General features: G+C 33.3%; 1 protein-coding gene across 3 annotated transcripts in view; it reads left to right on the top strand.

The window, feature by feature from the left end:
* Nucleotides 1-27,085, top strand: part of LOC128997966 (centaurin-gamma-1A) — a 172,780-nt gene that overhangs the window by 132,984 nt on the left and 12,711 nt on the right. For all 3 annotated transcript variants that reach the window (XM_054423839.1, XM_054423837.1, XM_054423838.1), the window contains exons 3-7: nt 19,026-19,167; nt 20,162-20,296; nt 24,721-24,893; nt 25,460-25,623; nt 26,715-26,925. In XM_054423839.1, the coding sequence (XP_054279814.1) occupies nt 19,026-19,167; nt 20,162-20,296; nt 24,721-24,893; nt 25,460-25,623; nt 26,715-26,925 (825 nt within the window). The remainder of the gene's footprint in view (nt 1-19,025; nt 19,168-20,161; nt 20,297-24,720; nt 24,894-25,459; nt 25,624-26,714; nt 26,926-27,085) is intronic.

Here is a 27,085-nt window from a genome sequence, read left to right as displayed (position 1 = left end):
TTACGTATATAACACATATTGCACACTTACACATTTCCAGTTAAATTTTGAGTACCCAAATTACTAAAATGTAAATGCAATAAACTAAGAAAACTGTATCCGTATGTAGATTTAAAAGTTATTAGGTTTATTGAATAAGATTATTTTTAACTAGACATGTTTTAATGGTTATATCGGAACATTCATATTTGAAACTAAAAACGAATGTATCAATATGAATATTGAGCACAAAACTTTTGACAGTAATACCGTTCATACAAGGTCCAAGCATAAAAAAGTATTTCTGGATTAGACGTCCAGTACTTAGTGTTGCCCAATTATATTCCTGTAGTTGACTATTTGTGATCAACCTTAAAGTAAATTCAATTACAAAAAAAATTATCAAGTGTCGTAAAGTTAATAAAAATATGTTATTAGTATTTTGTATTTAGGGGAGTATAGATAGCCAATGTACCTTTTTTATAAGCTTTTTTAAAATCTGTATAATGTTTATAGCTTTTTCGCTACGAATTATTATATTTTTTAGGACCTGTAGAAAATATATGAAACTGATAGTTACAATCATAAATACCTAAAATCATAAAAATTTTAAGTATTCACTTTTATAGCATCTGGGTATTTTTCACGGGTTTCTCGAGATTTTAATTCGCCCCATATAACTAAAAATACGTTTTAACAAACAAATGGTCATCCCTTAATACTAATTTTGACATGAACAATCCAATAAACTATGCAAAACATTGCTGATGTTTATACTTTTTTATAAATACCCACACTCTTGGTATTTGCCCACCACTGGGGTCAATACCCATTTATAAATACCCCAAGACTGGGTAGTGATTTATCCGGCCCTCATCACTAATATCTTTATAAATATAATAAATGATTCTAAACTGCAGTTTCTTCTTTGTCACAAACTCTCAGTAATTCGTTATATTCAAGACGATGTCAAAATAAATTATTCATCATTATTTTATTGCTTATTGATTCTTGACCTAAACACGTATTTAGTCTCTTATTTGTCCTCTAGAGGCTCGAGCTTGGTAATGTAGTTATGAAATTGCCTAATTTATTGACAATGTCTTTGGTAACCTGAAATATAGGGTAAAGGATGTATCTAGCATTTATAATTATTTTTTATCGTCTCGGGTATTCAAGTATGACTAGTATGCTAGTATTTACTTAATCATTTTGATTAAATAAACGTTGTTTTCTATTTTCTATAATTCTGAAAGTATAGAATAATTTACAGGGATTCCTGCAAATGACTGGGAACAGAAGGTTAACTGAAATCGCCTTTTCTTGCCGTGTTAATAATTTTAAACTCCTTCACTTAAAATATTTTTTTTTACGTTATCTTTCAGGCAAATAACACTCCGATGTAAGAAGAAAGAAATCTACAGAGTATTTTAAAACTTCCCTTTTCCCACATTTGTTCATCTGCGTATAAAAAGTATGATAAGTGGAAAAAGTCTAGATGAAGTAATGGCGGCAGCTCACACTTTTGTTACAACTTTGCTTGGTTTGCCGAGTTTTATTCTCTTCCACACACCCCATTGTTTTAGTAAATTACAAACACTCACTTTTCGGCGTACATTATCATCCATTATCTTTACACAAGTGGTTCAAAAGATAAACACATATTTTTTTTCTCTTATGAGTAATTTAATCTCATTAATTCTCAAGCACGGTGTCGCTTTCCCCCATTCTAATATAATTAAATATCTCGAGTTTAAAGTTGGGGATTGCTAAGAGAAAAGTCGAGATTCCTAATATGATGTAGAATGTATGAAAAAATTCAAAGTTTGTTACTCAGATGCATGCACAAAAATACATTTTGTACTTCATTCTAGTCAGCTAAATGGTATCACCTACACTTTAAACAATGTTATCGTGTATAATTTTTTCTATCATTGAGTGTATTTTTTTAAAAGCTTATAAATCGTAGTGTGTAGACCAAACTTAACATTTTTCGACTACAATGTTCCCCTTCGTTCGATGTATAGCTGTTGATGCAGCAATATTAAGACATTATTGCACTTTCGCTTATGTATTATGTGTTGATATTGTACATTTTTATCCACCATTATCTGCTCACCAACACCATGATAAAGTTAAGCCAAACACTAGCGTCTCTTTTAATGCCAATTTTAGTCGAGCCTTAGTACACCTTTTTATCAACAAATATGAGACCAGCTATGTATTAATATTAGTTTAGACACATCTTTGATGACTAATATGGCTTTACAAATCACAAATGCGTCGTTAACAGTTCCAAATGTAACGAGCAGGGACAGTGTGTTACATGTTTCTGCTGAAGATTTTCAAACACTGCCATCAATTCCTTGGTCTGAGGTGAAAATAGCATGTCGGCGAAACATGCAACATCCTGCTACAACTTTTGGGACTGTTAACTAAGCATTTGTATATCCGTGTTTGAATTGCGGCTAAACTAAGCTGAGACAAAAAAGTGATACAGAAAATTGGTTAATATTTTTACATGTAGAATCAGTCTATGAAATTACCCGCTAAGCCTTTTTTGTAACACCCTGCCTAGTTTTTTTTATCCCTTTTAAATGATTCAAACTCACTTTAGAAGGAAATTTTAAAAATTAACAAAACAATTGTGCGTTTAAGTATGGCCATAACAGTACTTAGGCTACAATTTTTTATTGGTTTTTTAAATGTTCAGTCTCATTAGAGAAAACACTCTTTTATCTGAATAATTTAAATATAGATTTATATTCGGAAGTAACACTATGTATTAAAACATGTTCAACTTTCTCTCTTATAACTTTTATCATAATGAAAATTATTTTAAGACGTGTTTCTGCTCGGTTTATGAAGTGTGCAGTTTGTTCTTTTCTATTCGTTTCTTGCCAAACCAATAATAACTCTATTTAAAACAAAAGTAACAATTTACTTGGTAAAACATTGCTTGTTGTCATAGTTGCCAAAGAATAAAACAAAAATTGCCTAATTCGCCCTAAAAAGATTAACAATTTACGACATCATCGGACTAAAACTCAATCTACATGAAATACAGAAACATTTCCTTCATTAAAAATTACAATACCGTGAGAATTCTACTTACACTATTCAAGCAAGGTCATAATTAAAACCTTGCTTTTATTATATGTAAGATAAAATATTGTTAAACGAAAGCCCCCCCCCCTTTGGACCATGGTAAAAGCTTTTGATTAATAAATTCACAAAGGAGCTCTCACTATCGAAGTTTTGTTTATGAACAAATTTTTATTTCTAAAGAATAAAATATTTTACTGTTCAATGAATGTAATACATTTTAAAAAGTGTTCCAAAAAAGTAAACCCTGCAGTTTAAGTAAAAAAGTAAGCAGTAAGTGCTGAGTAAGTTGTAAAAGTAACCTTAAAAATATCGTTTGGGATATTTATATATATAGTCACGCAGGAGCTCTCACTATTAAGGTTCGTGTTACCGAGGTTATGTTTATCACCGGGTAACGTAATGATATCCCAGTAGCTCAGGTCGTGGTTAAATCGATGCCACCTTGACCTGAAGATAGAATGTTTGCTGCTGACTTCACTGCTATTTTGTCCTCACAATTCGTAATAGTTATATAAACTTCTATATCTCGGAGCTAAGATGCTTTCTCTCACTATATATTCTCTGAATTCGTTTAGTAATTTTAAGGTATTCTTTTAAACATAATTCCATAACGGGTATGATCTAAATAAAAAAATAAAAAATTCTTAAAATGTTAAAACGTTGTTCTTTTTTGGCAATACCAGCGTGACCAACCTCTGAAATACTGGGCCCCTCCTTTTGCCCAAGATTGTTTAAAATTAAGTTTCAAGCACCAGTGATTATTATCATAGTCGTGTTACTTAATCAATTATCCATATACAGGTACTGCATTCCTTTAACTACTGTCTAATACTAAGGCGTCATAGGGATGACTTAAGGGCTTAATTAAGATTGAAGGGTAATTAAGTCTTGATTTTGTCAAGAGTACCCCTCCCATTAAAACCTATGTATACTTGAAACATTCCTCTCTTACTCGTTTTAATTAGTGTACAAATGTTCCCGCCTCAAACATGTTTCCCCAGAAATGAATGGGAGATTGTATAAATAACACACATAACTAATTTCACTGTCCCATGTTTCATAAAGATAGTGCCCCATATAAGAGTATATTTTTACGGATGAAAACCATTTGGCAGCTTTTGAAATGTAAGGACAAAATTAGGCAAGTAGTAAAGTATAAAATGTTTTAAAGACGTAAAAACTTTGTGATACTTTTAATCATTTCTGCAAAGTTTTGTTGTTTTCGTTTCTTCTGATATTCCAAGAAATAATTTAAGTTAATCGGTCTACATATGAGAAGCTTTTGGTGACACTTCTGCCTAATAAATAATCGAGAACACAAGAATTTTGCTTTGTCTGCAGGTTTGATGTGGTGGGGGTATTTTATTCCAAGATAAGTGTTATATGTAACGTTGTATCTTAAATATCAGGAAGTATATTTTGAGTGTGCCTCTCAAAATTAGAATAAAAATCATGGTAACGTTTAAAACAACCTTTTACCTCCTTCCTGTAAGTTTTAAAGTAAGGCTTGTTAAATGCAATGGCATTAAAGAACTAAAATATTATTTTCTGGACAAGTGTCCATTCACAGTTTATAGCTAAATTGGTTAAAGAAACTTAAGTATTTTTATTGGCCTTTTTTGTCTTAAAGCAACCTCAATACACCAGCAACTTTGAGAGAAAACTAACTTAAAATGGTAATTTTAATGGTTGCGAACTAGCCTCTGTGCTACAGCCAATTAGATATATCCTGACCGGAGACGGACGCTCGACGCTCGAGTAGTGAGTAATTAATCGATTGGGGATGTCGCATTGTGGGGGTGAGTGGGAGGGTGGGTGGTGGGTATAGACATAGATACAGACGCGAGTTGTAGTCAGGAGTCAGTACACAACGACCCGCCTGTGCTGCAGTCACCGTGAGTAGTCATATCGTTAATTAAATTATGTATTAGTATTTAAAATTATAGCTGTTGGCGTAGCTGGTTTATTTGTTAAGAGCCCGGTCTTTAACATTGTATGCTTGGATTCTATTCAGTCTAAATTAGCATTATTGTAACTCGGTGGTTCGGAATCCATTTTGAGCACAATCTCTTAATTAAAAGATATATGTCCAATTCTTAGAATTAAGAATTATTATTAAGAAAAATAATAATAATTATTAAGAAAAATATGGTTGTTTGCAATTAAATACATTGTAGCCTAAGTACAGTACTATTATAAACGGGTTTGTTTTCCTTCCAAAGCTGATTAACTCAGTTTTTAGTTAGGCGTACAAGAAATATATTCAATATATTCAGGCGTATATTCAAGGTTAGTACACAATTCTCTATGAAATAAGTGTGTTTTATTATGTTTTATTAGTGATTTTTAATTGGCTGCAAATATTTTCGCCAATATAGTGGAAGAACTAAACCATTTAACTTTTACATTTAAATATCAAAATTGAATTTATATAATTGGTTGTTTAATAGGAAATTGTCGTTCAATGGATAAAAAACTACACCATATTGAAATATTTATCAACAACAGAATTCAGATGTGAATTTTTTTTTTTTTTTAGATACACTACTTTTCAATAACACTCGCAATAACATTTGCTGTAACAAAACCCAAAGTTGTAATAACGTTACCGCTCTCCACGTCCTATACATCTCCATGTAACCATAAATAATTTGGTTGTTAACTGGTCTCGTGATTCGTTTGAATGTTTGTTGTACTTGATGAAGCCGAATTTGTCTACGACTTTAAAAATTCCAAACAAATTGTTAAGTAGAATTAATTTACAAAAATATCTTTATCCAAAAGATTTGTTTATTTACTTACATTTTTGTAATCCCTAACGGTGATTATATTTACCACTGGTCTATCTATCGATTGACTTGTCTGTGACATAAACAATCTAACAACGAATGTCTGTACATATGCTACCAAGAAATGTCATACAAATTTGTTATTGATTGAATGTAATAACTTATTTTGTAGCTTAAAACCCAAACCTCCCAATAGGAATTGTACATATAAATCTATAAAACGCTGAAATTCATGAAGTCAGGATTAGTGAAACACAGGGAATTAAGAAATGAAAGACAATCTACAAATATTCGTGTTCTCAGCTCCAACACAAACTTGCTAGGTTCTTTTCTCGATTCCAACACAAACTTGCTGGGTTCTTTTCTCGATTCCAACACAAACTTGCTGGGTTCTTTTCTCGATTCCAACACAAACTTGCTGGGTTCTTTTCTCAACTCCAACGCAAACTTGACGCGTTCAGCCATCTCCCATTCTTCAGATGCAACCAGAGATCAGTGGTTGAGAATATGTGGTCAAAGGAAGACGATATACCTGTGGTTGATTCTAATATGTTTTGTGGTTAATATCCTGCTTGTAGGTTCTTAGTTTCCTCTAGTTTTGGGGTTTTTGCATATTAGAGACTTTTGTATATAATCTTGTATTTCATATACTGTTTCTATCAATGTCTATCAATGACAAGTCATCAAGTGTCATTTTCAACTAATCTTTATTTTATATTACCCATAATCACACGTTATCGGGAACCTCGATAGAAAGTCTGCCTCTGAAACAAGTCTGATTTGATAAATATTATGAGAGACCTGCTATCGGGGTTAAATTATCGCATTTGTTCTTAACGTAGTTTTGCATATACTTGTTGTTTGCTGTAGGTTTTAAGGTATTTGGTATTTCTTTACTCTTAGTATCGAATAACCCTGGAAGTAGTTTTCAAATCTGACATTCATTCCAAACTTTTTCACAGTAAAATATTCAGTAGTTTGATTTGTTAATTGCTCAACAATCTATATCAGTTTTTATTAACTTCCTTATCAAGGGGTATTTTGGCATTATTTTGCTTGAAAAGGCCCACATGTATGTGGATCCCATTTCCAGTCTTTAAAATAACAAACATAATATGGCTTGCTGTTGGTTAGGTATCCAGCACAGATGCACCTCAAAAATGTACCATCGCTTTTGGTTTGTATGTATATCTTTAATGAATTCAATTTTTTCCCGTGTTAATAATACGCTTTTATAATCACAATATTATGTGCTGTGAACAACGTTCATATTATCACAAAATAAACTATCTTTTGCCTACAATGATGACGATTAATAAGTGAAATACCGCAAATCCGTTTTGAACCTCTAAACTACTAATAAACTTATATTGTTTTATGTCGTAGTTTGATCTGTTCCAAAATATATAGAAACATAAAATTACCAGGAATACAGTTAACATTGCTGTGTTCTTTGTACATTAAATCAAATGATTGACGGCAATATTTATTGCCAACAGAAAAGGTAAATATTTATTTTATTCAGACCCCAATAAGTCTATCAAAGGTGACCCATTAGACGGCTTTGAAATGACGATTAATTGAAAAATCTTTGGAGTAACAGGAGCCTTTAAGCAAAAACTACAACATCATTGATTGCATTTTGGAAATTGAAAATAATCATGAATCCTTTAACTAGTGTTTACCGAATTATTTTCACGAAATTAATTCTGTGCTTTAGACACGTGAACTGCGTTATACGTACAAAAATAGTGTAACAAAATTAAAAACTTTTACCATAGGTTATAGGGAGTACGTGAGTCCAATTTGAGGTCGGGAGTAGTTTGGAGACCTGTTGGGACTTAAGTTAACTTTGGGAACCACTTCCGACCACCATATACAACTTTGGTCCCCATTTACCCCCCCCCCCCAGCGCAGGACTTTGATACGATTTGCCCAACACATTGTATTCCTCTTTATTTGTTTGGTCTAAAAATGCTTTATATCTTTATTATTTTGACACATGCAACACTCCTGGAAACAAATTAAATTAGACGACATGTGTACCAACGTTTTGCTTTTAATTTATCGATATCACTGCATCAAAACACATATTTTATTTATGTGGATGCTGAAAGCATCCCCTAGTGTTAACTTTATCACGGTGACCCATTTTCAAGTAGGGCGCTTTGTACATTGTGCTGACCTACTCAGCTTTGCAATTCCATTTCAACTAACATGAAAACTTAAGGCTGTCCTCATTTACTCCTATTTGCATTAAATGTACAACATTTAACTGTTAATTTCTAACTATATTTCCTGTTCACTTTTGTTTGCAATGCTATTTAAAGTTTTGACTTATTATTTATGTTTGTTTTGCGTAGTTTCGGTTATATTACTTTAAAGTAGCACTTTTACTGTTGTTTTTTAAAGGGTGAAATTCTATTCATAACGTCAAAATGCACAATTATTTTTAAATAGACACAATATTTCAACTTATCTTCATTATTTAAATATTGACTTCAACATGCAATTGAGAATGTCATATGTTTTTTCGAGATGTCCACCATTCATGTTTTCTACAGATAGCGGTCATTTTGTGGTTGCCAAGTAATTTGATACCTGTTCCACTTCAGAACACACCCTTCACACCCCTAGTCTACGTAAGAGGAAATTTAGAAAACGTAACAAATGCCTTGATGTCAAGCATAATACATTCATCACAGTTGCTATTGTATATTTCAAATACATATTACCATATCCAACCTAGTCATATATTTAACCTAAATCCGTATTCTCTAGTTTAATTTTAATGTATCATATTAACCCTTTCGACTATCATTTTAGGGCTCCGCTCCCATGCCCTAGGTTTAACTTATTATGCAGATCATTAAGCATACTAGTATTTTAACTTCAAATTATAGCCTACTAATAATAAAAATATAAAAACAATTCCCAAAAATGTTTTATTTATTTATTTTGAAGCCGTAATATGAAACGGTTGCGAAACAGAAGAGGTGAAAGGGTTAATGCGCACTTTTAATTTTATAATATAACATGTCGAACCGAGGGTGGGAAAAAGTGTGTTTAAAGTTCTGCCTGTAAGAACTTAAACGGTGTTCGCCTGTAAAGCGTTTTTGTCAGAGGTTCAGATGTTATTTTTCAAATCGCTATGAAGTATTCACCACAGGAGAAATATAAAAATATTCATGGTTTGAAACTCCCTTAGTTTGACAGAAGACTTATGAGCAATAAACAAAAATATGTAATATAATGTTTCACTTTTGTGGTTATTATGGTTAATTTATGAATAGTAAAAAACTCTGTAAATGAATACACCTACAAATATGTGATCTAAACCTAATAAATATGGGTTGTTGTAGAGAGTTTTTTTCACCAGCTATTTTTTTTCAGGCTATTTTTTCACCCCGGCCTGCAAAACGCAACTTTTTTCGTAAAATTTCCTTTGAAAACAGGTGAAACATAGTAGTGATGAATTTCATTATTGAATGAGGCGTAGTTGTCTATGAAGCGTGGTTTATTTGTTAACGTTATACATATTAACCTCAATATGCTAAGCCTGTTAACAGTGTATGGCTTTATTCTACGCATCGGCAAACATAACAGAAACCTTATGATTCCGTTGTGCCACGTAGAACCCACAGTTGCTCAAAATGCGTTGTCAATAACTCCATTTCAAACCCCTTAAAGAAAATTAAATTACATTTTCATTTCCATCTGTCGTAACCGCGTAAAGTTGAATAACCACAATTCTGCTTTTGATTCTCGTGGGACTGAGTGCTTGTTTTCAAAGGATAATCGTTCTTTTGACTTTCACTTTTAATTTATTTAATAATCTGCCTGTGTAATGAATTGTACTTTAAAAAGCAGCCATACAGATTTTGAAATTTGTATGTGTGTGTGTGTGTGTGTGTGTGTGGGGGGGGGGGTTATACACTTATCTGTATAATTTCATTTTTATTTCATCAGTATGGTTTACTCCTAGGACGAGTTGTTTTAACGGCACATGAGAATCTATACACGTCATGGATCGCATCAGCATTACTGTGCAATACTCCATAACTATTTTTTTCTTCGAATTATATGCATTATAACAAACTCTGATTGGGGTAGCTGTATGATATAACGAGACCGAGCCTTGGAGGATTTCAATTTCCAACCTCATTAGGATCATTTACAATCTTGTTTACAATACCGATAAGAGCATAGAATAAACGTTTATAATGACGCTCGTTGTTCAGTGTCAAACGCATACCAACCTCAAATAACCCAAATATTCTAAGAGTTTCACTCGTAAACATTCGCTTTTGGGATTTATTTTCTATGATGAGTTTTGTGGGAACATTAAACTCCTGTATAGTGTTTGTCATAATAGATAAAACAACCCTTTTAACTAAAATAATACAAAAAAAAACATCCTTATATTTTAAAATATGAATAAGAACCCACTCTTAATGATAGCCACTGTATAAATTAAACCATTATCTTAAAAAGCTATACCAAAAGCACTGGGCATCGAATTAAATTGAATTTTCATATCTTTCAATTTTCCATCGACAAAAACTAAGTAAATAAACCCCTATGATAAACTATACACCGTGGTGAAGTACGATATTTATATTAACTAACTTTAACCCTATTTGCTGTCCACTAATATATCTTAAAAACACAGCAATGGGTTATTTAAATAATTTTAAACGAGAATTTTACTTAGACAAATCTAACTGTCGGCTATTGACCTATATTGCCTATATAAAGGAAATCAGAGTCTTCTGTCAGTATTTTACATTGAGTCTGTGAGTTTTAATCAATACAACATGTCAATGAATGCCTCTTGTATTCCGTATCCACCGCGTTTCTGTCCTCAGTGCTCGTAGATCTGAATAAATAACATTTATGACCAAGTTTTGAGACCTCCAAACCAAGCATGACGTTACTTAGATAGTTGTTTATAGTGGGTTTATTCTACTACAGTAATACGTGTGTGTACTAGTCTCCACAATTCTCTTGCAAATACTTTACAATTCGCTTACTAATATTATAAAATTCACGTAGTTATACTTCCAAATTATCTCACTACTACTTTAATATGCGCTTAGTAATATCGCACAATTCTCTTAGTATTTCCTCATCATCTTGTATATCAATAATTTATCACTAACACCTCACACTTCTTGATCTATAACCCGTTCCCCCACAGTTTTTGTACAAATTATCTCACTATTATCGGATTATTACCTGCAAATTCTCAAATAACACATATTATTGCATTTGATAAATTAATTATACTCGTAATTTAGTGTTACTTCATTACTTCCAACTTCGAGAGGCAGCTTATTCATCCATCTAACTTGTAACTTTGTATTACAACAATTGTATTCTAACAATAGTTGGAACTTCGTTTAAGCTGTCAAACAAACTCAACTGTTAGAGCTTTAATTGTGTTTTGTGACTCACTTTGAAAAGAAAATTAAAGTAAATAATGCAAATGTAGACTCGGTTAACGGAAACGTGTACGACTTGTGTAGGAAATTACACCTACGTTAGTACTTGTACAAAGAGGAGTTTTTCTTCTACTTGTGTTGAAAACATTGTTTTCACTTTATACAGCAAACCTATTTTCAGCCCGTCTCCCAAATAGCTTAAAATGAATTCGTCGTCCACTTAAAGTCCGCACAACAAATGACAACTAGAGTAACGTTTTTTTTGTCAGTTTAATGAACGCAAAAAGTTTGCGTTGTTAATTAAATGTGATGGGCAACATTTTTTCTGATGTTTATTTTTTGTATTGCGTTGTCTTTTTGTAAAAGATTGTTTTCGACTCGATATACAGTTTGTTTAACCATTCCATCGTTACTGCGTATCTATCACAAAGTGCATCCATTACTCTACCCTATTAATTCATATTTGCCAATATTCAAATATTTCACAACATATAGTCAATTGTGAAAGCACAGTAGTCCGGTGTTCAAACAGTTGGTAAATCACAGCTCTGCCCCTTCCCCCATAGCTTGATATATACTCCCTTTGTTGATTTTGTCCACTTTCAACTTTTATCATAAATAATTTACCTCTGTTGGTCCACTCTTTGCATCAAAGAGATTTTTACCTTAATTAATTTAATCGGGCACCATCCCTCCTGGTAACATAGTTATAACCTGGCAATAGTTGAGTTTACAATCCCTGTGTTTTAAGTGGATTTTTGGTTTTTACGTGTTAAGAAACCAAAACCATTGTTTGGTTATTTAACTGTAGTTTTTTAATAAGCCTAATATTAAAACTAGAATATAAAAATTGAAGATGTTCGGAAATTGATTTTTTTATTTTACATTATTTAAATATAGACCTTTACGCTTTATACAGATGAAACAACATCAATTAGACGTTCCTCCCAATTCTACCAATCAATAGACAATGAAAACCTGACTCACAAGTCTCAACGATTTTTAGGGTTTACTGCAAAGAGTAAACTCATTTCCTTTACATTTATCTTATGATCTGCTATGGGCTATTTGTCTGATCAGGAAAACATCAATAGTGCGTATCGGTCACTCAGTATAAAGTCGTTACCGTAACAAACTGTTGATTGGGTAATTTGGACAACGTAACCATAAACTCAAATAATGCTTCAACAATTACCTTAAAATTAAATATTTTACCGTGCAATTACTTATGATAAGACAATGTCAACGTTGTTGCACATACAGCGGAATTTGTGTCACAAATAAAACATAACGTTATACATACAGGGTGACAATTAAGTCTTAGGACGACTTTATAGCATTGTTATATCACAACGAAATTTGGTATATCTTTACTGGTAATACTAAGCTACTTTTTTTTACATAGTGTTCGGATGTCACCTCTTGGGGACGGCCCATGGGGAGTAAGTTGAAAATCTTAAAAGTAAGCATAGATTGACATGTACATCAAATTAAAGGTTATTTGAACTAAAAACAAAGCCACAGGACGTCAAATGGACAACCTAGTCAAAAATGACAGCCGTTCAAAGTTTCTTGAATCTGCCTTTTTGAATCTTTAAATTACTGCCATTTTTGACACAGTTGTTCAAAACTTCGACTTAACGCTAATGATTTTCTTTCGTCTTCTAGCTGAAGAGCGCCCCGGCTGAAGAGTAGTATAATAACATTGCAAATTCAATGAATCTTTGAACAGCTGTCATTTTTGAATCGATTGTCCATTTGAGGTCCGGTTTGCGGCATTGTTTTTAGTTCAGCAGGACCTTTAATTTTATGTAAATGTCAACCTATGCTTTACCTTTAAGATTTTCAACTTACTCCCAATGGGCCGTCCCTCATAATACCTTTTTGGTATTATATGACATATTATGTGACATCCGATCACCATGTACACAAAAAGGTAGCTTACTATTATCAGTAATGATATGCCAAATTTGGTTGAGATATCTCCTTCTTTTTAAAGTTATAAATTCGTCTTAAGACTTAATTGTCACCCTGTATGTATACAGGGTGAAACATAGGTTACATAGTGTGAAACATAGGTTTCACAGCTATGTAAAATCAAACTTAGATTATTTCAATAGATCGTAATACACCATTGTTTCTCAATCAATGCCCTGCACTCCTCAATTGAGTTCCGACTCCCCATTTAAGCACATAATGTCTCACAGTTCCAGTTTAGTGCTTCTCATCTCCATACAAATGTCTACAACACGCACCAATGCATCACACTTTTCGTTCCAATACCACTCTATATTCTTTTAATAATCCAACACATGTCTCGTTCCAATAACTCATAATTCCCGCATTATTATCACACAGTTCAAATGCACCAAAAGTCTCGTACTAATGACAAATAGTATCGTACAATTCTCGTAACGTTTACCCTAAATTCTCGGTCAACTAAACAACGATTATGGTGCCATTACTCTATTATTGTTGTAACATCACACCAAAATTCTTGTAACAATATCCCACAATTCTCGTATATTTACCCCACGATTATCGCACGAATTGCTCACAATTCTCGTACCACGCACCAATGCATTACACTTTTCGCTCCAATGTCCTAGCCTAGAACTCTTATACTAACTCACAAAGGGCTCGGTCACTAATTACTCATTTATATTATAATATCTAGATATTCCCGTATTATAACACGAATCTAGTTCTAAAACACCATAAGCATCGTACTGATACTTCTCAATTCTTGTACGATTACCCCTCAGTTCTCGTACTAATTCTCCAAAATTCTCGTGCTAAAGCTTCCCAATCTCCACTCTAATTGGTCGCACTCTTCGTATTAACGACCCACAATTGTAGACCACTAATGCCGTCACTTATCGTACTAATGCCTCTCAGTCCAAATATTTCACCTCTCGCGTTTGGCAATTAAGATGTGCGAGCCGTGGAAAATCCATTACTCGATGTTACATCTCAAATATCCAATCACCTCTCTCCCCCTCTCCACCCTCTCATATACGCTAGTATCTCCTGAAGGGGTTGTTTTCCATCATGTTTTCACAATATAACTGAGATTAACTGAGGGGTTTCCATAAAATACACACGTTATTCTGCAACACAAGTACTGGGGAAAATATCCAGGGTTTTATGTAATTACAATGATATATAGCCTAGCTCCTGCTGTGTTTATTATTTACAAAAGAATTACGAGTATTATAATTTTTATACACGTTTAAGTACGTTTGAGCATTTTAATGATCCCAATTTCACTATTTTGCTAATCTGGAATCTTAATTAGTATCTTAGCCTTTATAATTATTTATTGGTCTACTGGGCAAAAGCTGTAGTGGGGAGCTAGCTGGCGTAGTGGTTAGAGCGCGAGACTTCAGTCCCTGAGGTCCCGGGTTCATTATCGGAAGTGATAATGCCGCAACCCCTAGATCTAGTCTGAAGTAATGTGAAAAACAATCCCAGGCTCGTGCCTAGCGTCCTAGGAAGAAAAGAAACCTGGGCAAAAGCTCTGGGTGTTCGTTCCTGTTCGGTTCTTAGGACTTCTGCACACATTTAGGGGTCTGAATAGTTTTCCCTTAGTACGTTTTTTATCCATTCATATGAGATGCCCCTGGCGTACACTTTGACGAAAAAACAGTGTTGTGACAAAAGTTTTACCTTCCTTTATATTAAACCACTGATTGACTGGGTTTAGTTGTTCTTTCATCAGGTACCTAAATATACATAAAAACAACTCTCCTATAGAATATAAAATTGGATTATATAATGGATTGGGCAGTAGCACAATTTCTCCATGTTTTGTAGTTACCGTGGGGGGTTTTACATTCCCAATTGACTTTCTGTTGAGGGTCCGAGTTTTCCACAAAACGTGACGGTAGGTTCTTGGTGTTCGTGAAGAGGCGACGAGAGCTCTAGAGGTAGGAAGGAGCGTGCCAAGAGAATGGCTTGTGAACAAAGGGAGGACCTCAACGTCTTCAGGCTACAACTTCTGTAAATTACTGACACACCGCCAACAATCTCACTCCTTACAACTGCTCTACTTGCTCCGAGGAGTTCAATGCACTTTCCTCTACAACTTTGAAGAGCTTCTTATCTGATTGGAAGTGATCGCCACCTACATGAAGTTGAATCTTATTGTCTTCGATTTTCTCTGTTTTCCTCAAGGTTATAATGTATATGAAGTAGGGTTGTAGATCAAATATACATACAGCGTTGTCATCAAAATTCGTTGTTATCAACGACCCTTAACAATCAGCGTGAAACACGTATCGAAACAGGCTTCCTATTTGTAATAGGATGAAAAGTCTACTTTCATTATCCAAAGTTAAATGTACAGTAGATAAAGTATTGTATTTATACTACTTGTTCAAAGAAAATTGTATGGTTGAACATACGAACACTGAAATAAACAAGGTTCCTACGTATGTATGTTTGAAAATAATAAAAAATAGGTAAAACCCTTTTGTTTCTCGTCACGTAATTTTTAAAGGTGATCAAAACTTATTCCTTGTTTTCAACCAAATAGTTTTTAGAAGCGTTTTTAGAATGTTTTTAGCGTTTAAATACTTTAATAATTCAGTAAGTGCGTGCCGTAGGGTGCGTATTCTATAGTTGTGTCCTTTGCTGAAACTCTAAAATTAACTTGACCAATTACAACAAATATATGATGTTTTATCCATAACAATTCTCCATGCAAATTCTTCCATGTAAATAACGCTGTCAGAATAGTTAAGTTATTCGTCTCAATGTGGTTGTTTGCGGTAAAAATCTTGCTGGATAATAAAAACTGCAATGAAAAGGGAAGTAATCTGTAAAGCTAAAGGACATGCGACCCCAACACGTACACGGGCTCTTTATATCTACAACCCCTTATTTGATAGCGGCGCGGCGAGGCGACGTTTGGGGAGGGTGGTCGGCGCCCACACGCCTGCACGATAGGTCCTGTCTGGCGCCTTTAGTTTGCATCGTGCGATTACACATATCAAATATCCAATTTCCCCACGGTTTTAATTTATAAGCACCTAATACAGAGTCCAGCTTAATGTTTTACTGCATGTGACTTTTTATACGACGTTTTAGAAAGAGTTGGATTGCAAAACGTGATCAGGAACTTCCTCTATTTTATCAGGTGTAACTTTAAATTACTTTGATTTAATTTACCCTCCATTTTTATTCCAACTTAAAAAAATAGTAATCCTAAATCTTGCGACATAACAGTTTTACCACACATTATGACAAGTTTTATTTTATTTTGAATCGTGTATGTGCTCATTTGATCTCACATAACAACCGAAATCTCCCAACAGTTTAATTTTAAACCCCCAAACACTATAGTCGAAGCAAATAGAAGTGGCTGGTCAAGGTAATGTTTATAAATAGGCCAGTTGGTATTAACCAACTGCCAGTTCTGTTTGAATTGACTATAGTGGTTTAGACTAGTATTCAACCAATGTGATGAGTAAAACCTTTTTTTGCACCATTTTTCAATTAATTCAGATTTTGAAAATTGCCTCTGTTTCTCCAATACCGTGGCATATTTGAAAAATGGAGATGGAAATATTAAGCTTGTATAATGTATTTGACAACATGTTATCGTAGATGAAACAATTTTTTATCTATGATATTTTAACATGACACTTTTTAACGTTTTAATTTTAATCGTAATCTTTTCCTAAACCTAATAATTTTGGAGATTTTAGTTGTTGCAGTACAATTTTTGTTGATTAAATTTAGGCTACATGTAGACGGTTTTGAGTGGCTCTGTTACGAGGAAAGGTTTTTTTTCCAAATATATCATGTACAATGGAGATGATATTCAACGATAAGTATTTAAAATAATGCCAAAAATGAAAAGCCAAAACTATTCAAAAATACTTTTATAAAAAAAAACTGATAATTATTTTTATTTAACAGTAGAAAATCATTTTGGACCATAAAAATTATGTGTAGTTTACCGGTACTTTTTAATAGAAACTAAAATTCATTAAAATCTTCAAGGAGTTTGGTTATTTCAACTTTATTTTTACATGATTTCATTTATTATTTACTATTCTTGTTCCATAATATCGCATTATGACGATCATTATATTCATTTTAATGGCGTTGGTTTGATAAACTAATATTACAACCTAAACACTAAAGGTTGTAAAAATGTATATTGCATTCAATGAAATGAAATGTAATTTAATTTTTCATTTTTATGTAATGCATATATTTACCGTTTTTCATTCAAGGTATGTCAAAGAAAATTTCAAAATGATCGAGAATCAAAATTTGAAATATCAACGTTATTAGTGTATTACCCAACCAGGCTCATTGAACTGAACTGGCTCAGCATTAGATATGAATGCATGAATTGTTCTTGACTATTGATCCCTCCCTCCATAGTCATGATCATAATACACTTCTCTGTCATTAATATCCCAATGGATTTTTAGCCCTTTCAATCCCTACCCCCTCACTCAACCCTTTGTTTATATTTCAAAAGTCTTGGAAGTTTGGTGGAAGCGAGTGCACATGTTTTTATTTCGTTTTAAAATACAGTTGCTATTGTAGCTATTCAATCGGTAATTCTACATAATAAATCTCTGGTTTGGAACCGTAAACTAGTAAATTTGTTCAAGTTAAACCCAAATCAATTTATCTTTACATGGCAAATATTAGATTTCTATGCAGTATATAATAAATTTGAACCACATCTGAACCTCAATCTGCATCTAGGCATCAATATAACAATTTGTAAAGAATCATGGATATGTGTAGTCAATATTGGATTAACCTACAACATGTCACAGTAAAAACACGTTTTTAATTATTATGGGCTAAGAATCAAAAATCTAGTTGTTTAGCCTATTGGTGGAATTTTTAGGTGGTTAAATAAAATTTATTTACAATACTGGTGTGATTATCAAGAAACATTAGAAGGCTTATGTAATGTGACATTTATATAGTGAAATCACAGATCATACAATGTCAATTTAAAATTATCTAATCTAAAAATTTCCTTAATTTTGCTACATATTCTTCTCAGAGTCATTATACACAGGTTTGGCTGAAATAGTTTTGTAGGACCAGTAAACAATTAATTAACTCATAAGATATAAGATATTACTTTGTTAAATATACAAATGTATATGAGATACATCTATTAGTGAATTGACTAAGTCTGTAGCTGTTACATGACCTATTTGATTAGATTTTGATTTAACCAACAATTGGGTGATAATTTTAAGACAATACTAGTAGAGGATGAGTTTTTAAAAAATAAGATGTTAGCCTTGTCACTTATTACATACAGCTGATGCTCAAGCTAATAGTTAATCAATCATTTTGGCATATTTAAAGAAATAGATAAAACACAATTAGGTTAATTTTTGAACCGTGAAAAAGTTACTGACTGTTTATTTGTTCCTAGAACTAGGTAATTAACCTGTTATACATTTAACATAAAGAATTTGATCAATTCAAAAGAATAAAAAACCATGAATGGATACTAAATATTAAGGAAACTATTTCCCTATGAGAGAGACGGCTATGGATGATGCCAAGCTAAATAAAGGCATCACAACTTCTGTATGATTTGGGTAAAAATCTAAATTATATTGGTAAGATTCTACAATAGGAACCCTAATCAATGTATAATTTCAGCAAGCCCAAATTAAATTATTCATGAAATTTTTCATTTCTGTTACAGTTCACAACGTGGGTGGATGCGGTGATATTTGTGTTCAGTCTTGAGAACGAAGCTAGTTTCAACGCCATCTACAGCTACTTTACCAAGATGGCGCACTTTCGCAACTCTGCAGAAATCCCTCTCATTCTCGTTGGCACACAAGGTGACTTTTAAGTGTGATATTTAAGTAAAGTAACTAAAATACTGTGTGACTTATACCATAAAGATAATTCACTATGTCTAGATCACAGCACAGACTATAGTTCGGCCGCTTAGAAAGCGACCTCCTCTAGCATTGGTTAGCATTAGCGCGCAGGTGGCTTTCTAAGCGGCCGAACTATAGTAGGTCTACGGCTACAGGTAGTACAAATTTTAAGAAAATTTTATTTATCAACAAAAAATTGCCTAAAACATTTTGTGTAATAAATATACAATAGTTTCTTTATAAACTGCATAAAAATATTAACATATACATTAGTTTGACTACAAACAATATATTTTAGAAGCTTAAATACAATTTAAAATTAATGCTTGATATTCATATTCTTTTAAGCAACAATATACTAGTTACATATTGCTGCCTCAGGTCTCTCAAAAGTATTGTTGTGCCAGAGGTAATTCTGTTGAAGCATTCTCTCTTGTGACATATTTAAAGTCACAGAATAAATCTATACAATTTTGACATTATTAAGTTCAATCAGCTTACTACTACCCATGTAGTTGAATGATATCAATAATCTTAGGATAAAGCTCTTATGCTAAACTAAATTCAATTTGTTAGTTTTGAAAAAAGTTCTGGAATTCATCTTAGGTGTGTATCATATCCTAAAAACTTCTCAACTCCAATTTAAAAAGAAAGGGTTTTAAAAGTAGCTTTTTCCATTCCCAGGCATTTAAAATATGTGCTTATTCCCTCGAGGATTGACTGCTTTGGTACCATCTATGTATTGGCAATATATCCCGTATAGAACCTAGCCGATCAATTCCGCAAAGGTATTATGGCTGAAGTGAGTGCTCTGGGAGACTCTGCAGCCAAGGGATGGAGGCTTAGATATGGCAGATCCCACAATTGTTTCTCTGCAATGCTATCACTATCAACATCAGAACCTCTTAAAAACATTATCAGGAAGAAAATTGACATGGCCATGTTTGCGTAGACGCCATCAGTGAGAGCAACCCTCGCGTCATAGACGACGCAAGAGCTCGAAAGCTGGCTGCAGACCTCAAGCGCTGCTCGTATTACGAGACCTGCGCCACCTACGGGCTCAACGTAGAGAGAGTGTTTCAGGATGGTAAGTTCAAGCTGCTGGAAATTGCATGGAAATGTGCCAAGTGTTAGTTATCATAGAATTCTCTTCAAGTTTTAAGTGGTGACACTGGGGCGTGACCCGATGATATTGCTGTCTTTTTTACAATAGGGAATGCACTATCAGGGGCTACGGTGTATTTTACCTTGGTGTGATGGAATTTCACCCAATAAAAACCTATCAGTCCAAGCAAAGGAAGACCTCTCAAAAATGCAATTTCAATGTTTGAAGAAGGTGCCTTCTTACTCTATATATGGCCTTCCAGTCACCAGGTTTGGTTGCTCTCAGATTGAGAGATCATTTAACTTATTACTTTAATTTACTGTATAGTTTTATAACATAAAACATGAAGTAAGTTGAATTATTAAGGTTCATTTTACAAAGCAGATGAATTTGTTATCAGGGATTTGTATTAACGATTGAAATGTCTACTCTAATATTAGATCAATATACAATACACTAAAATGACCTTTAAAACATATTGATATGTTTTGTGCATAAGTCATCACAATGCATGTTTGTCAAGTTACAAGGTCAATACTAAATGTTGAGAGCATGTTAGTGATAGGTGGGAAAACTTAACAGCCATTAGTACATTTCATGTCATATTTTATTCACAATATATCTGTAATTTACATTTCCATGTAATTTACATACTGTTATTTTACAATCCAGTGTACATACATTTCAAACTTAAATCAAAAAATTTACTTGAATACAGTTTCAATGGGTGATAATCCATATAATTTTTTTTTCTTGAACTCTTTGGTGACTGAAATTGTACTATGATCGGATATATAATTTCTAAGTTACCTTCTAAATAATTAATCTTTTTTAACTACCAATTGCATTTATTAACTTCCTACCAAAGTGGAAAATCTTTGTCAATCTTTTCATATATTATAATAACAGACTATCTCGTATAGAAAACACATATTATAAGCAGATCCTATGGGTTTTGTGGATAGTAGTAATTTATGAAAATTGTGATTAACTATTCCTTTTCATAAAGATCTCAATCACCTTCTTCTAGGCTAGAAATACAAGGTTTAAGATTGTTTATCTTACTTAATTTTTCTTCAACTTGGAGTAAGAAAAAATCAACAATAATTGAAATTTTATAGCAACTATAGGTGTTGATAAGTGGATTAAGATTCAATACGCAAATTTTGTTCAGTCATGTTTAGACATCAAATAAATCTTAACTCCATTCAATTATAATTTGTGTATGATATTTATCAACAAAACTGCATTTAACCCATCTCATTTTCTCACTTACAAATTTACTAATAAACCATTTGCTAAACCCCTCAAACCATTAACTTTAGTAGAAATGTATGCTGTGTCATGATATATGTAGGAGTCTTGATACAAGTGTTTGATAATTTGTTCAAGTACCATAATTGACATATGATCATACAGAGCTGAATGTTTGATCAAACTAGTGTGTTAAGCTTCGGAAAATGTTAAGTTGCTTGAAAAAACAGTGTAAGTTTATTTTATTTCAACAACATTTATAAATTTTAGTGTGATAATAATTTCTCATACCTCATTGTTCATTAGTCTAAAAATCAAAGGACTTATTGATTTTTAAATCATAGTTTTTATGTTTAGATTGACATTTGTCATACTCAACTAATATATTAAAATGGCCTCTTACATTTTTAACTACAGCTAACAATAATAAAGGGGGCCAGGACATTTGAGATAAGCTATTTTTCTAATTAGTCAATATTTGGAATTTCACAGTCCTACTCCTATTTGACATTATTTTAATTAGGTACTATTATCTTGAAATCTACAACTGTATTCACAAATTCTATTTCTTAAAATAATAATCTTACACACGTTATCTTCTAGCCAAGTCAGGTCTGCTTATGCCAGACAATTCCTGTTGCCTAGCTGATATTCCAATTAAAATGGAATTTTTTATTCATAGTTTTGGTCAATGAATATTTAATATTTCCAATGTACGTTTTAATAAGAAAGTTTACAAGTTTTACTGGACGTGGACACCTCTTCTTATATATCTATAAATTGTAGTATTTCACCATATCATATTTGTTGTAACAGCAAAAAAAAAAAAAAAAAAAAAAAAATTAAATGACATAAAAAATCAAACTTTTGAACTTTATCTACAAATCCCAAAAGACCAATTCAAATTAAAAAATAAATAGTTTGAATCAAATATACCAATTAAACCCGAAAGAGCATATAACAAGAATTGTATTTGAAAGATAGTCTTTACCCGTTTAGGATATTGAACCAACAGATTGTAAGTATCTGTTTAACCTGATTAATTGTTTGTTAGTTGAATCCAATACTGCATTATATCGGTAAGGCAGTTTGGAATTCATAGTATTTTCTTGAATTTTGAATGCATATTTTTCTGGGAGTTGAAGACTACATGAGGCTTTAGTGTGTCGTCTTATTACTATTTCCCCAAGATGCCCTAATCATCTTAAAGTGTTTTTTTTTTGTTTTTTTTACATTTAGTGCACTATTTACACCATACGCGTAGTTTTATAATTCTTTAATCTAAAATTTGCCTGTCTTTAGTAGTTGTACTGTTGGGTTTCAATTACAAGCAGTGGCATGTCAAAGGAACCTCAACATCAATAAGCTGTTTGAAGTCACCACCTTTGCATTATGCATGCTAGTCAATTCAAGCAGAGTGAAATTGCTTCTGTTTTAACTTGTTTAAAAATCCTCAATATACTGGATTATTAACAAATAGTATACAAAATTAGTACTGGTAATCTAATGTTTATTGTGTGGCCTCAGAAAGCCTCACTCCATATACCGTTATCATTACTAATCAGTAATCTTCTCCAAGCTCTTTTCCTCTTTGTCATGTCAATATTCTTGTATGAAGTTGCAAATGACCGATCATTATTTTCAGTCATCTGAATCAGCTGTTACGAGGGTGGTTTTTTAAGTAAGAGCCGTTTTTGTGTATAAATCCGTAGTTCGCTTGTATGTTACAACAAGGCTCCTCGCCACTTACTGACATTCTTTGTGAACAGAATGACACAATTTTCACCTTTTTAGGTGACATGTGTTTAAAACAATTTTAATCCATCACATCCCGGGGCATGCGAGATAAGGTCAGTGATAAGGTTTTTCCCACGAGAAACATATCCGATGCTGACATTCATCGCCAGATGACTGAAGTTTGTGACCCTGATGCAATGAAGCAAGGAATGTGCAGAAATATGCTAGAAAGTTTACAAATTGCCGTAAAAATGTTCATCTTAGGGAGTTATGTGTTTTTGGTGAGTAGCCAGACTTCTCACAAAAGACAAAGGAAAAAGGTTTTCACAACCATTTTTACACTCCATAACCCATTTCCGCACTTTAACCTCACTCATTGCATTAGAGCCATAGCCCTCAGTCATCTGGCAATGAATCCGGCATCGGATGTTTCTTGTTATCAAAAAACTTTATACTGACCTTATCTCCACCTGGCGGGAGATTCGATGGTTTACAAAATGTTTAAAACATCCAGCAAAGTGTACATGTTAGCATAGCTGGAAATTCTGTCAATCTGTTCACAAATGATGCCAGTAAGCGGCGAGGAACCTTGTTGTGGCGTACAAGCGAACTACGGAGCTATACGCAAAAACTGCCCTTACTTAAAAAAACCGCCCTTGTAGTGCCAACCACAGTTACTTCATTATCTGCATTGTTGTTGTTGCTTGGTAACCTTGCACTCAACATCGAATACATCATACTATTAGTGAGTTGTGGTAGTTTTGGGGTAATAATGTATTAGTCATTTTATAGTTTGAAGGGAAATAGTGCTTGCGCCTCATGCTAAGGTGTTTTGAAACTCTCCAATCTCTTTAATTTCTTGACTGTGTAAAGTTGAAAATTATCGATCAACATTTCCAGTCATCTGAATTAGCTGTTACGAGGTCAATTTTTTAAGTAAGAGCCGGTTTTGTGTATAAATCCGTAGTTTGCTTGTATGTTACAACAAGGCTTATCGTCACTTACTGATATTCTTTGTGAACAGAATTACACAATTTTCACCTTTTTAGCTGACATGTGTTTAGACAAATTTTAATCCACCGAATCCCCTCCCCCTCTTTTTTTTTGGACAGAAGAATCCATTTCTTAAGGTGTCACTACAAACTAGGTCTTCTGGCTGTGATTGTGTCCCAGACAGGTACTCATTACCAAGTCCTGATGTTCCTATAGTGGTACCCGACACTTATTTGAGGTGAACTGCACTGAGGATGACTGCATCAAACATTTCTGTCTGGGACAAGGTTTTATCCAAAAGACATAGTTTGTAGTGTTAGTGTTGGTGACTGAACAATTCTTTCTTTGGTGTCGTCAGAATAAGTTAAAGTACTAAAAAAAAGATTGATAATTTTTTAATCTGAAAATGTATTTGTTCATAGCATGCCAGAAGATAGTACAGCAGAGGTTATCCCAGTCGACTACGTGTCTGGCAACTCCCAGCAACTCCCGTCCATCTACTCCTCTAGGAGCTCCTCCACCTCCTCCTCTCACACTTCCTACCTCCTCCCCAGCTCCTCACTCCCCAGGCCACGCTCACACCATCTCCCACAAGGTTGGTTTTTAACATTTATTTGTATCAAATAAGTCAAAAATGTTTATCAGATATTACATACTCTACCCTCAAGTTATTGAGATGTTGGCAACCATTCTATAGCATTATAATACCCCTGCCACAGCAAATCTGTAGTCTGAGGGAATTTTCATTTCCCTAATTGATATACCTACTTAGATTTGTTCTTGTTTTATCTAACGGTTTAAGACTGTTGTTGTGTAGATTACAGAACGGTAAAAACCAGAATTTTGATATGTCTATGTGCCATTCGTATTCATCTAACAGTTATGAAGTTTTTTGTCAGTATAGCAGGTTTTCTTAAATGTCAAAGAGCCCATTGTGGCATGAGAAGTACAAAACACTTTGTAGGGTTCATTCTTGAATGAAAATGCTTTAGTGACAGTCACATATTTCAATTTTGTGTATAGTCATAGTGTAATGTGTTGGTGTTGCTTGTACCATAGTTGGCCCTTCCCTAATCAAGTAAGCTTTCTAATTGCTATCCTAATAAAAACCCTTCTATGTTGCATCCTTTATCTAACAGTTTGTTTACCTTGTGTACACAGGAGGGATCTGGTCTTGGTAGACAGATGTGTCAAGCTCTGTCCTCTTCTAGTCATCAACTACACAAGGCAGATCTGCTACTAGACAACAACAATGTTACCAAGGATACCTTGACTATCAGCACCAAGGATTTACCCACACCTTCCTCCACCCCCACCACAACCAGGTAAACTATACTATGTCCACACACACTGGAACGCAGTACATGCTCTACTGTGCCTCGTCTAAAGGATGAAACAGAATTTAACATTTTCGCACACTCTCCCACAAAGCGTATTGGATGTTCCCACTTCCAGTCGCAATATTTACTCAACAGAATCAAATGTGTTAACCCATGAGGAAGTGCATGGCTGTCTAAAATATCAGATCCCTTATTTTATGTTAATGTTCCTTATTTTTCATTTAATCCTAATAACCTATATTTCACAGTAATTGATTTAGTACAATATTTCTATGAAATTTTACTCACGCATGCCTAGAAATACCATGACATGCTCTTTACTTTTTGGACCACCTTATATTGTCTTTAAAATAAAAGTATTGATTATTAGTGAATATACTGTGTGCACCTTACTCATTGAAAATACCTGTCCATTAAATCAAAACTACATTTCGTACATTATCATCAATTGGTATATTAAAATAATTTAAAAACTGTTATGTAATATACAAATAACAAGTTTATGAAATTTTATAATCTCACTATACCTGGTCTAATAGACCATTTGTGACTCCTCTCATCTTCAACTATGTCGATGTTTTAACATTTTTAAGACTCACATTGCTGAGTTAGATATGCGAGTAAACAGCGAAAAAGAGACATTATAAATTCAGGATGCGAATTTGTGAATGCTCCATAACCCAATAATCAAAAGGTCAATAAACATTTTTCCCAACTTTACATTTTTGTAATTATGGTCAGTAATTACGAGGGTATGGGTATTAGGTTGACTTTATTGTCAATCTGTTTTGAAGGTGTGTGGGAGCCTTGCTAAACAACAAACAAATAGCGATACTATTCATCATTTTACTTTCTTTGTTTTATTTATCGTTGATAGTTTCATTTATAATATCCCAAAAAGTTATTGTTTTTAGCGTGTTTTGTAAAATGTTATTGAACTCTAGGATGTAAAAAAGGTCGCTCTGCGCCCAACACAAAATGTCAGGTATCTTTTGTAATCTGTATGTACAGGATATGGTTGAACATAATTTATTTGGTTCACTTTTGCCGTTAAATCAAAGTAAATTTTATTTCAGAAAAACCCGTAGGAGATCCAACTTGTTCAACCCCTCAAAAAAGGGTGATGAAAAGCTGAGGAATGGAGGAGAGTTAGGGAGTGGAAGGGCCATCCCTCTCAAACAGGGTTACTTGTACAAGCGGAGCAGCAAAGCTTTAAACAAGGAATGGAAGAAGAAGTATGTTACGTTGTGTGACGATGGAAGACTCACTTACCACCCTAGTTTGCATGTAAGTAGCGGTTTCCATTTTTCAATATTTGTAGTTTTTAGAATTATTTCAGTTAAAAATAATCCCCAACTATTGTTAAATGTATAATAGGTATTGATGAAACATCACCATATAATGTAAATAATATTTTAACAGTTCATAATAATCCTATATAACTTAA

The sequence above is a fragment of the Macrosteles quadrilineatus genome, unplaced genomic scaffold (assembly GCF_028750875.1).
Source record: "Macrosteles quadrilineatus isolate MER2022 unplaced genomic scaffold, UCM_ALF_1.0 Scaffold_7__1_contigs__length_78375512, whole genome shotgun sequence".
Classification (NCBI taxonomy): domain Eukaryota; kingdom Metazoa; phylum Arthropoda; class Insecta; order Hemiptera; family Cicadellidae; genus Macrosteles; species Macrosteles quadrilineatus.
Note: the sequence above shows the minus strand (reverse complement) of the source record. Positions and strands in the feature narration are given on the sequence as shown.